The 12,500-nt window shown below is 49.6% G+C and overlaps 1 protein-coding gene across 3 annotated transcripts in view; it reads left to right on the forward strand.

The window, feature by feature from the left end:
- Positions 1 to 12,500, forward strand: part of LOC147033123 (cytoplasmic polyadenylation element-binding protein 2-like) — a 121,600-nt gene that overhangs the window by 38,887 nt on the left and 70,213 nt on the right. For all 3 annotated transcript variants that reach the window (XM_085871222.1, XM_085871223.1, XM_085871224.1), the window contains exon 2: positions 1,915 to 2,011. In XM_085871222.1, the coding sequence (XP_085727348.1) occupies positions 1,915 to 2,011 (97 nt within the window). The remainder of the gene's footprint in view (positions 1 to 1,914; positions 2,012 to 12,500) is intronic.

Genomic DNA, 12,500 nt, shown 5'->3' on the forward strand with positions numbered 1-12,500 from the left:
TGGACCTGCCTTCCCCGTCTCCTTCTCCTCCTTCGCCTAGCAGTAACACAATTTCCACCGGTACCCCGCTGACCAACAGTCAGCACTGAAGGTGGACCAACAGTCAGTCAGTACGGGTGGCGGTCGTTGGTAACCCGGGCCTCGACTGATCCGGAATGGAAATCCGTTTTATTGTCCGCATAATGATTTGGCATAGGTTTTACACTGGATGCCCTTTCTGACGCAACCATGATCGCCTCATACGACACACAGGGATATGCTACACCTATTCTAATGGGGGCATACAGTGCACTCCTGAAAGCATATACAGTGCACCCCTGAAATATTCTCTCCTGTAAAAAGAACAAATTCATCCCAAAAATTCTGAAATAAGTGTGTTCCATGACTTTTGGCTCCAATCCCAAATTAATTTGATGTGCCCATGCCTCGATATTATTGCATACATGTGCCAAATATGAAAGAAATGCGTCTAGTTATTTCGAGTAGAGGCGATGGACTGACTGACAGGACGTAAACTCTAAGCTCTCAAACGGTTTGACACCTGCTTTGGAAGCTAACAAGACAGCATTTAATGGTTTACAGCATCTCTGAGAATGAACGATCTACGGTTCGAGACATTAATGTAAATCTACGTATGGATTCGCACGCTCACTGACACACATGCCAATTACAATAGCCTCTGCCTTCCATATTGCATTGTGTAAGCCTAATAATTGTGCTTGTATCCTTTAAAAAAAAAAAAACAGATTGCAAATGTTTTGCATGCATCTCATATAAATATTGTTCTCCTTGGCAAAATAGGATTTGAGGAAACATAATAACATGCACAGCATGATCTATTCAGGGATGGAAATGGCAGAGAAGAAAACAAATATTCGCTTTTGTACATTTCTATTCCCTTACAGGCAAATGTAATGGACATTAATGGGTCGTGAATTATGAGGAATCAATACAGACAGACACAGTCATAATACATGACTGTCTGTCTGTCTGTCTCATTCCTATATCCTCTCAACGCTTTGTACATTGTGATCAAACTTTGTTGACATTGTTTTACAATTCCGTTTCTACTGTCGAAAGGTACTTCTGACTTTTATTCTGTTTAGCCCAGTCCAAAGTATTTTTTTTTTCTTTGGTGTCCGGCATGCTGGAAGAAGGGCTGGCAGGATGGCCTAGAGGTACGCACACCCACCTCTAAGCTGTGTAGCCTGGGTTTGAATCTCAACCCAGGTATCAACTGCCATCCCAGTGTATCACAGGCAAGGTGATTCATCAGTGTGTGTGTGCCATCCCTCGGAGGGACATCAAACTGGGTGCGCCGTCTGCCGGCATTAGTTGGTGGTTGATAAAGATCATTTGGTGTCCTTCGCGAAGAGTAGGCGAGCTCACACCGGCACCCTGAACAAATTCGAAATTCCTGCCTGAACCTTAGTCGAACGTCAGATTTGGCCAACCAGTTTGTGAAAGACTTGGGCCACGAACTTCTCATGGCCAACCCCATAAAAATATGGCAATAATTGTGACCGTTCAAAAAGAAGTACACAAAGCGCTGGATGATGTCATGGTATTCCCAAGGTGGTGCTTTTAGCCCAACCATCGTGAGATTGTTGTCTTCATTTATTCAATTTGTTGTGTGATTGTTGGTGTTTTATGTCCTCCCCACCCTACCAAACCCCATACCATCCCATCACCTGTCCGTGATAGGTATTGGTTGGTATATCCCCAGTATTGGAAAGAAAGAAGAAGAAAAAAAACCTTATTGTACAGTATATTATAAAAATGAGCAAGGAAGCATAATCTCCACAAGGTTCCAGAGTCATATAAATGCTCAATGATACTTTCATGTGAAAATTACAAATGTTTGTTTTATTTTTGTAATACATATATAGATATATATTTTTTTATTTGTTTCAGCTACACGACAGGGGCCGTATCTTTGATCCCATGAGCATGCACTCCTTGGAAAATTCTCTTGTTGATATAATGCGCTCTGAAAATGACCATTTGAAAGGTAAGGTCATGGCATTTTCTTTTCCCTGTGATCATTATTTTCATCTTGATTTAAAGTGATTAATTGTATTACATTTTTGAGATTTTCCAAACCTGCGCTTTTTTTCTTTTACCCATCATGCAACACCAATTCAACTTTGTTACCACCACCACTGAATGTGGACGGAGGTTGTTTTCACCACTGTCTGTTTGTCTGGTTGTCTTTCAGTGAGCAGGATATCTCAAAAAGTTATAGACTGATTCGGACGAAACTTGATGGACAGGTTGGGCATGTGATGAGGACAAATTTCGATTTTGCTAAAGATCCATAATCCGGATACAATAATTTTTTTAATTATTTCACAAGCGATTCCTCACCATTGAGAGATGGGGTCAAAAACGATATATATATATATATATATATATATATATATATATATATATATATATATATATATATATATATATTGTTGCGGAAATGGCCCTTAGTGTGTTATTAAATGTAGGATTATCCCAGATCCCCCATGAAATGCATGTTCAGCCAGGTTGTTCGGTAAATGGACGTTACATGTGTGTCGGGAGGTGTAGGAGGCATGTTCATTGTTCGTACAGTTGTGGTGTACCGAGAGGTTCTTCGTCTTCTTTCCCTCTCCGAACGAGTCCCCGCCCAGCGCTCTGGTAGGGGGAGGAGTTTGTAGGCTTCGTAAAGGGGCGCGCCCCAAAAGAAAGAGGAAGTGAAACTGCAGGAGCGCCGAAAAGGCAGTGGTGGATCTGCCTGAGCTGAGAGGTGAAACTGAGAGCGCCAAAGTCTGTGATCGGCTGAATAGAACTGGCTGTGTGTGAGTCTGCAGTCGGCTTCGAGGCGAGCGAGCGCCGGGAAGGCAACAGAGAAACGACGAGTGTCGGGTCGGGTGATCGGCAGTAGGAGAGACTGCATGAGGGTTTTTGCGATCCGCTTTTCGTAAAGAGCGAGCCGAAAGAAAGGCAAGGAAGGGACTGAATGAGGTCAGTCTGCCTTCTGCTGGAGAGAAACGACGAGTGGGAGTCGCGATCGGCTGTGTAGGGGACGGCTGTGTCTGTCTGCGATCTGCTTCGTGAAAGAGGCAGGAGGAACTGCATGAGGGCAGTCTGCGATCGACTATTATGATGAGGTCCTCGACACCTTTGTCGATCCGCCTGCGTAGCACAACACCCTGATTTGGCCTTGACTGGTGAACAGGCCAGGCCTGGATTTGTATGCTGGACCTTGTGAAGGGCCAGCTGGAGCACACGTGGACCTTCCGCTCTGGTACTGTCGACCTTACTGGGGCTGAACGCGCTGAGGCTACGTGCGTTGGCGGTGTGACAAAAGCATGACCACGCGGCGTGTTTGAGCTTGGGCGCTCAAATCCGTAGACATCGGCTTGTCACGAGCCACATTCGTGCCTCCGACACTTTTTCTCTCGTCCATGAAGCATCACCAAGTACTCTGTGTCATGTCTGCATGTTGTCCGTGTCTTGTCTGCATGTTGTCCGTGTCTTGTCTGCATGTTGTCTAAGGTTTATCTCGCTAGAGTTCCCTTCGAAACCCGTAATCCGTAGCTTCCTAGTTAAGAACGGGTTATAGATTCATTATAATGTGACGTCCACGGGACTTGAACAGTCCCGCCAACGTAGAATGAGCCGAAACGATGGAGGCGGTTTATTTATTTATAACCCAAAGATGGCGGTTCTAATCGCTCTACCGCAAACGGGACGAGGAAGGCGGCACGAGTCGCTTTTCACTGAGTTGATAACGTTTATTCCTCTAACCAGAAATAACAAGACTCGGCAAGAAGAGGGATCCGGGGCGATTCGACGGGATGGTGTGGGATCGGGCATGGGGAAAACACAGACAATTCCAATGAATATACAAATCTCAAACCCTCTAAGGCAACAGGTACACACACACACACACACACACACACACACACACACACACACACACACACACACACACACACACACACACACACACACACACACACACCGTAGCTATTTCTGGTGGTCAGGCTGGACCGTGGTGTGGACGCAACAGTCCCTGGATTGGCATCGGACGAGCTGGCCTTGCTCTCGTCAGGGGGGCAGGAGAAACCGTGGTGCAGTCGACCTCCTGGTCTTGGCCCAAGTCCGCTCACAGCCGCCAGGGAACCAGTTCTGGCGCCAAATTGCGAGCAGGAGAGGGAGGCAGGTCCGCCCGCCGTTCGACCCCATACTCCGAGCCAGCAGAACCCCAGAGCCAACCAAGGTGAGGGACGAGGCTCAGCAAGGCTACAAGACACGATGAAACCAGGGCCGAATCAGCACAACAACCTCCACCCCAAAAAACGATCTTTCTCTCCCGATCTTCTTCCTCTTCCTTTTCGACCCCGAACAGAACCTTTTTATCCTCCCGTCCTCGTCACTTCCAATCGAGCCGTTTTATTGGCCCACCGCCGTCGCCTTCCGCCAATCGTGATCACGGGGCGGAGCCATCCACAGCACTGTCCTGTGAGTCACGGCAAGCCTCCAGAGAATACTAAAAGGGGTTTACGCAGACACACTTGCCCTATCCCGTGTCCCTATCTAATTACGTGACAATTATCATTTCCCCCTTGAAGAAATGGACATTTACTAGACAACTTATCACCACTGAATTGCTACTTATTACATCAAGATCCTGGTACACTCGAACAGTATGGCATACCTAATTAAACATCCTAATTACCCTTTGAATGCATACCCCCCCTCAAACGTAACACTGCCCCCTCCTCTGGTACCGCAGCTCCTGCAAGGTATATCACAGGCGCTACCGTACCAGCCTTAACACTTACTGACTCACACCTAACGAAATAAAGCAGGAGGGGCAATGGGCAGCGAGTCGCAGCTAACTTACCTATCCTGCTTAATGTACTACCCCCTTATGGCCTTATCCTCGCCTAAACAATCATTCATTTTTTTTTATCACATGAGAGCACTGAGCGAAGTTGCACTCCATCCTCTGGATCATCGCTCTTGCCCAACACTCTTCCAGTGATCTGGGGAGGGGAAACAAAAGGTTCCACAAAAACACAACACTTATACTTTACATTCCTACTCTAAGCTTTAACGACACTATTCACAGGATATTTACACTTGACCGCCTCCCCCAGTGGATGCTAATAGACCCAGCGTTATCTGGGGAGCCAATTTTCAAATTTGCTTGCCCCAAAATTATGCGGACATCATGCCCTTGCTGCACATGTCAAGTTGTGCGGGATCGAGTGGGACTCACACATCTTCACAACACTCACACCATGGTCATCATCACATTTCTAGGTCATGGTCCCCATTTTAATGATGCAGGCTGAATCCCGTCATGGCCGTGGGGTGGGTTACCACAAGATAATGGGGGCATCTCAGGTGCAAACATGCCCACAGGTAAGCTTTAGTCCAACCCGGACGTTTCTCCGCCCCGCTCCTTTTGATTCCCACCCCCCCCCCCCGGTAGCCATCAGCTCTCATCCCGTACAACACACTAGAAGGGGTCTCACTGGCTCCTCTGGCCTTCCTGGGTCGCCAAGGTCCTACCCGCCTTGGTCGCCCAACCAGACCCTCTCCCAGTTGCCTCCAGACACTGTCACCATTAGCCACCAGGGGTGAATCTCCTTGAAGGGGGTCGCAATTCCCGCTCACCGTGAGCTTCAGCAATCCCTGCGGACAAGCACATCATCCCCACCCACAAAACCCACACGACTCCCCCACCCCATCGGCCTTACATGTGACACCTGCATTTCTAACACTTCACCGACCATGACCTTCCCTGTTACCACACCATGTCCAATAAAAAAAAATCAATGTGTGCACCATACATTTCACTTCTTAACTTGAAACAACTCACACAGCACTTCTCCTCACCCGATCCACGCACCAGCCATTGGACAGCCACTCGTGCCCGCTTTGTTATCAATTACCCACTGTCCCTATTGTCACTCTAAAACCCAGCAGAACTTACCAACCCATGCCAATTTTTCCACAATTCACTTTTTTCACCAAAGGAGGGCACTTCGCCACAAACTCAGCAGCTGAGCATGGCCGTATATGCTCAGTCCAATCTAGTCTCCCCGACCCCCGACAGTGATCTCCGGACCCGACCTATGAAAGGGCATCTCGGATAGACCTGGCGGTTCAGCAGGAGGTTTCACCCTCTCCGAGTCTAAAAGTCTATTGGAGGGTCCCTCCATCGCCGGGTACCGGCAATATCGTTGCACGTGTCCTCTTCGCCCGCACCGGAAACAACTCCCCATAAAAGGCCCCCGTGAGTATCGGTGAAATGTCTCTTCCGGTTCCGGACCCCCTCGGCCATAATCAAATTGTTCTATTGGCTGGGCTGGACCCCGCCGCTTTGGCGCACTAACTACCGGATTACCCTTTATCAAACTTGACAGTTTCTGGCAAATTTCCTGAAACATTTGGGTAATGCCAATTTCTCCCAGCCCCCCTCCCTGATCCTGAATCTCCGCCTGTCGGACCGTCACCGATGGCCTCTCTGGCACCCGACCCGGCCGTCTCCACGAGGCCAGCCTGGCTGCGCACTCAGCCGCTCGGTGAACGGTGGGTGGATCCTGTAACTCCACTAGCGCTCGGACCTCAGGGTCAGGAAGAGCAGCTAAAAATTTCTCTAGTGCCAGTCTGTCCCATGCCTCCACTGTAAGGTCCTGATACGCGATCCTGACTGATTGGTAAATGTCCTGTGCCAGCTCCTGCACTGTCTCACCCGGCTTTAATCTGCGGTGCTGGAGCTGGGCCCGCACCAGATCACAGTTTGCCGCGAACCCAAACTGACGGCTCAACGCCTCGCAAATGTGGGAGCTGGTCAACATCCCTCCCCGATCACATTTAACACATCTGCGGCTGGTCCCCGCAACGTTGCCATCAAATTCCCTGTATGTTCCCGCTCATTCCACCCGTTTAGTCGGGAAATGCACTCAAATTGCGTCAGAAAAGCTTCAACGCTCCCTGACCCGTCAAAATTTACCAGGGGGATCACTTTTACGGTGGCCCGCTTCTCAGTTTCTCCCTTGTCCGAATCCAGCCCAGGGATCAAACACCCTTGTGGCTGCGTATTCAATTTCGGAGCCCACTGTGGCCAAAGATGTTTTGTGGTGAGGGTCTCATGGGTCAATTTTGCCTCCTGTTCCAAACGTTGAATGGACCAATTCACCTCTTCCCGCAGGATCTTCTGGGCCCGCACAACCTCCTCTAAGGCTCCGTCGCGAGTTTGTAGCTGCTCATCAACCAACCCGGACACTCTACTTACAAAAGACAGCTCTACCAGGCCTCTATCCAAGACTTCATCTTGGCTCATAATTTTATCTTGTTCGTCCAAACGAGCCTCCAATTCTTTTACCTCCTCCGCCAAATTCATCCCTTGCTTCCTCAGCTCTCCCCACTCTTCAACTTGCAGCTGCATACGAGCATCCACACAGGCACGATGACGTTCCAGGCTTTCATCCACTTTATCAACCCGAATGTTCGTTGCATCAATTTTATCTACCAATTTTTTCCGTATATTTTCCCCCTCCAATGTAATTTCTACCTTTGTTTCCTCCAATCTATCCTCGAATTTGCTTTGTATTTCTCCCAATTTAACATCCACACACTCCTGCATCTCAGTTTTCATTTTCTCCATCTTTTCCCCCAATTCATCCCTCATTAAATCAATCCGTGCACCCAACTGTTCCCCCATTACCCCCAATTGATCTGTCATTTCTTCCCCCTGTGCCGTCATTTTTGCCATTTGTGCCGTCATTTCTGCCCTCTGTGTCACAAATTGATTTTCCATTTGTGCCCCCTGTGCCGTCATTTCTGCCCTCTGTGTCTCGAATTGATTTGCCATTTGTACCGTCATGTCCGCTCTTAAACGTTCCAACAGTGTCTGGATCGTCATCGCACCGGTTTCCGGCGTTACCGGCCCCGTTACGGGCGATGAAGCACGGTCCACGCTCGGAATGGGGGAGGTTCCAACCCTACCCCCGTCCCTCCCTTCTTCCCCCGACTCGCTGCCAGACACGTGGCCTTCCTCCTCAAACATCTGCACATCCGCCATGGTGCAGAAGTCCCATTTGCCGCCAATCAAATTAACTTTGAAAAATCCCGCCAAAATTTTCCCGCGCTCGCGCGCTTTTCTGTAGTGATTTTATATTCCAATTCTTGGCGAGATTTTAATCTTGGTATATTCTCCCGATACCAAATATAATTTAGAGGGGTTCGAACATCCAACACCCTGACACCAATGTGACGTCCACGGGACTTGAACAGTCCCGCCAACATAGAATGAGCCGAAACGATGGAGGCGGTTTATTTATTTATAACGCAAAGATGGCGGTTCTAATCGCTCTACCGCAAACGGGACGAGGAAGGTGGCACGAGTCGCTTTTCACTGAGTTGATAACGTTTATTCCTCTAACCAGAAATAACAAGACTCAGCAAGAAGAGGGATCCGGGGCGATTCGACAGGATGGTGTGGGATCGGGCGTGGGGAAAACACAGACAATTCCAATGAATATACAAATCTCAAACCCTCTAAGGCGCCAGGTACACACACACACACACACACACACACACACACACACACACACACACACACACACACACACACACACACACACACACACACACACACACACACACAAAACGTAGCTATTTCTGGTGGTCAGGCTGGACCGTGGTGTGGACGCAACAGTCCCTGGATTAGCGTCGGACGAGCTGGCCTTGCTCTCGTCAGGGGGGCAGGAGAAACCGTTGTGCTGTCGACCTCCTGGTCTTGGCCCAAGTCCGCTCACAGCCGCCAGGGAACCAGTTCTGGCGCCAAATTGCGAGCAGGAGAGGGAGGCAGGTCCGCCCGCCGTTCGACCCCGTACTCCGAGCCAGCAGAACCCCAGAGCCAACCAAGGTGAGGCACGAGGCTCAGCAAGGCTACAAGACACCATGAAACCAGGGCCGAATCAGCGCAACAACAAGCACGCTCCCAGCACAACAACCTCCACCCCAAAAAAACCATCTTTCTCTCCCGATCTTCTTCCTCTTCCTTTTCGACCCCCGAACAGAACCTTTTTATCCTCCCGTCCTCGTCACTTCCAATCGAGCCGTTTTATTGGCCCACCGCTCTCGCCTTCCGCCAATCGTGATCACGGGGCGGAGCCATCCACAGCACTGTCCTGTGAGTCACGGCAAGCCTCCAGAGAATACTAAAAGGGGTTTACGCAGACACACTTGCCCTATCCCGTGTCCCTATCTAATTACGTGACAATTATCATTTCCCCCTTGAAGAAATGGACATTTACTAGACAACTTATCACCACTGAATTGCTACTTATTACATCAAGATCCTGGTACACTCGAACAGTATGGCATACCTAATTAAACATCCTAATTACCCTTTGAATGCATACCCCCCCCCCAAACGTAACAATAACATTGTCGTGAATGTTTTGCTTGTGTTGTGTTCCCCGATGTGTCCCCAATAAATCTGGCTGAGTTATACAAGATTTTCCGCCTTGAATTATTTGTGCCGTGCTGAGAAACAATTCGTTTGATTGGTATATATAACTAAAATGTTTACAGACTGGCAGAATTCGCTCGGTCTCTGATAAAACCAGTCTGTAACCGGGGTCTATTTCCCCAGCTGGCAAGGCACATGTGTATTTTGGTCTCGTGATCTGAGGCACGTAACCAGAGGCCTGTGCCGAGCCAGCCGGCGTTGTAACCTCGGAGACGGCAGTGCTGTTAAGTGACGCCGAATTTCAACATTTGGCCGTCGAGAGTTGGGTGCGAGCCCCGCCACCGCTAAATCCGTAACTATGTATATATATATGTATATATATATATATATATATGTATATATGTATGTATATATATATATGTATATATGTATATATATATATATATATATATATATATTGTTGCGGGCTAGGGGACGGGTGAGAAGACCACAAGGGGGGGGGGGAAGCTATCTCGGCTCCCACCAGACTCCCCTGAATTGTAGGCCGCAGCACATGGATAATTCGGTGACACAGCGGGTAGCTTAACTGACTGTGGACGCCAATAACTCAACCGCGTGACCTAGGGTTCTCCCGTCTATTGGTTAATCGGGTTACCAAATTAAACACGTGGTTTAGTTACCGGGGAACACGCCCTCGGTACGCCTTGTCCGAACCAGATCACTCTACCAGATCTGATCACTTTCCCGGATCGGATGCAGCTGAGCGACACTGCCAAGGACGTACCGGCTAAAAGGAACGTGTTGTTGGGAATAAAGTCCCGGCTAAGATTGGATTCGGACCATGCTGGATCAATGAAAGAAACCACAAAAACAAGCTGGGAACATTTCTTATAATAATTTATTAACAATGGGCGAGGAATGGTATGTGGCACGATCAAGATTTATTAGGATGTTTTGTGCAGAGATAGGGGGGAGAGGTGTGGTGCAGCAAATAAAAAAGCAGATTACAAAAGCGGACACAGAGCAGACTTAATGCGAAAATACTAACAATAATAATGATAACAATAACGATCTTCTGCAGTCTTGCTGAAGTAGACAGGTGCCAGGACACACACACACACACACACACACACACACACACACACACACACACACACACACACACACACACACACACACACACACACACACACACACACACACACACACACACACACACACACACCTCAATGAAGAGAAAGTATTGAAACAAGAAGGGAGAGGAGTTGTGGCTACGATCTCGGTGCCTTTGTATTTGATTGCACGAACGCGCCACCAATACATTTCGGGGGGGGGGGGTGCTCTGTGGTGCGGTACCCGACAGCTGGCACGTCGTCTCTGGCTTCAGCAGCACGTGTGGAGACCGTGTTCGTGGTGAAGGAGGGGCATGAGTGGAGAAGGGGTGGAGTCCAGAGTGCGTGGATGGAGTGGTAGGCGGGACCAGGTAGGTGGTTGGGGTCAACATCGTGTGGGCGGAGATGAGGAGGCGGATTCTAGGCAGCAGGAGGCGGGTCGTTGCGATGTCGACGAGGGCGAGGCAAGAGAGAGAGAAAGGCGGAGGGACCGCTCCAAACTTTATAGGACTTGCGGGGTGGGGGGCCACCCCAAAGCGAAGCGTCATCACCTGAATCAGGTGCCCCGATTGGCCCGACCCCTCACGCGGCCCCCCAACTTTGTCCGGAAACCACACCACTTCGTTTCCGGCAAGGTCATATCAGACAACGAAAATATTCTGCTCCGACCCCACGACATGACACAAATCGCCCCACACCGAAATTGGCACGCGAATCGTCCTGCAAAACCCCCCGGGCCATGCCCTGGCGACCTGCCGAGGGTCCCGCATGCCCACTCGGGCGTTCGACCAGCGCCGATATACGCGCCCGCTCCGCGCGTGCCAACGGTGCCCGCACTGTACAACATTCCCCTGCTCGATCGCAGCTTCGCTGGCCAAAGAGACGAGAAGACGTTCACCATCCGTGGGAATCTGCTGCTGCCCGCGAGGGCCGAAGGTACCTTGTGATGGAGAAATCCATGCATGTGTTGCGCAGTACGCGCGAATCCACCATGGCCCACGTGGTCACTGCTCGCGCTCGCCTGATTCTGCTTGTGTGTGCGTGGGACGAACACCGATATGTGTCAGATATTGAGGAAATAGGATACAAAGTCGCGAGCGGTGCATTCGTGCCCTGCTTTGTACGATAACAACGTCGCGAGCGGTGCATTCGTGCCCTGCTTTGTACGATAACAACGTCGCGAGCGGTGCATTCGTGCCCTGCTTTGTACGATAACAACGTCGCGAGCGGTGCATTCGTGCCCTGCTTTGTACGATAACAACGTCGCGAGCGGCGTACGTGTCTGCCTTCGAGCACATTCCATACAGAGCCGGGGTTGGGCCATTACGCACGTGGCCAGAGCTCACGTCCGCACGACTCTGTTAGCGTGTGCACGAGGCGAACACTGATATGTCTCAGATATTTGGTTGAAAAGGACCGCACCACTTTTACTTCACACACTCGCATCCCGCCCAACGTGGCGTGGTGTTTTTTTTATCGGCATCCGTACGTGTTTCGTGCAAAGTGGGCGTCATGCTGGCTGTGCTTTCTGTGTTGTGAAAAACACCATTCGTGCAGCCTCTTAAGAGATATTCATTCGTATGCCTTTTTAATGCAACCGGCAATCTTCCCCATGATCATTGGAAGCTCGAGTCGATATTCCCGAACTGGCAAGTGCACTGTATGAATCGCCGCACACGTTTGGTCGAGGTTCTCACTTGGGAACGAGGGCTCTGCACTGTTAATGCTCACGCGTCATCGTTTCCTCGCAGCGGCACCGCACGCGCTGGCCTCCGTGAGGGCCCATCTCACATAGACGGCGCACATCACTCGGATTTACCTCAAGAATAATCAGAAAAGAAGAGTAGGGATGAAATGAAGAAAAAAATGATGTAAGCAAACCTGGCTTTGAGATCACCGCAACGCACGCATCCGTTGTC

The sequence above is a fragment of the Eptatretus burgeri genome, chromosome 2 (genome assembly GCF_056783735.1).
Source record: "Eptatretus burgeri isolate ZD-2024b chromosome 2, Ebu_testis_v1, whole genome shotgun sequence".
Lineage (NCBI taxonomy): Eukaryota > Metazoa > Chordata > Myxini > Myxiniformes > Myxinidae > Eptatretus > Eptatretus burgeri.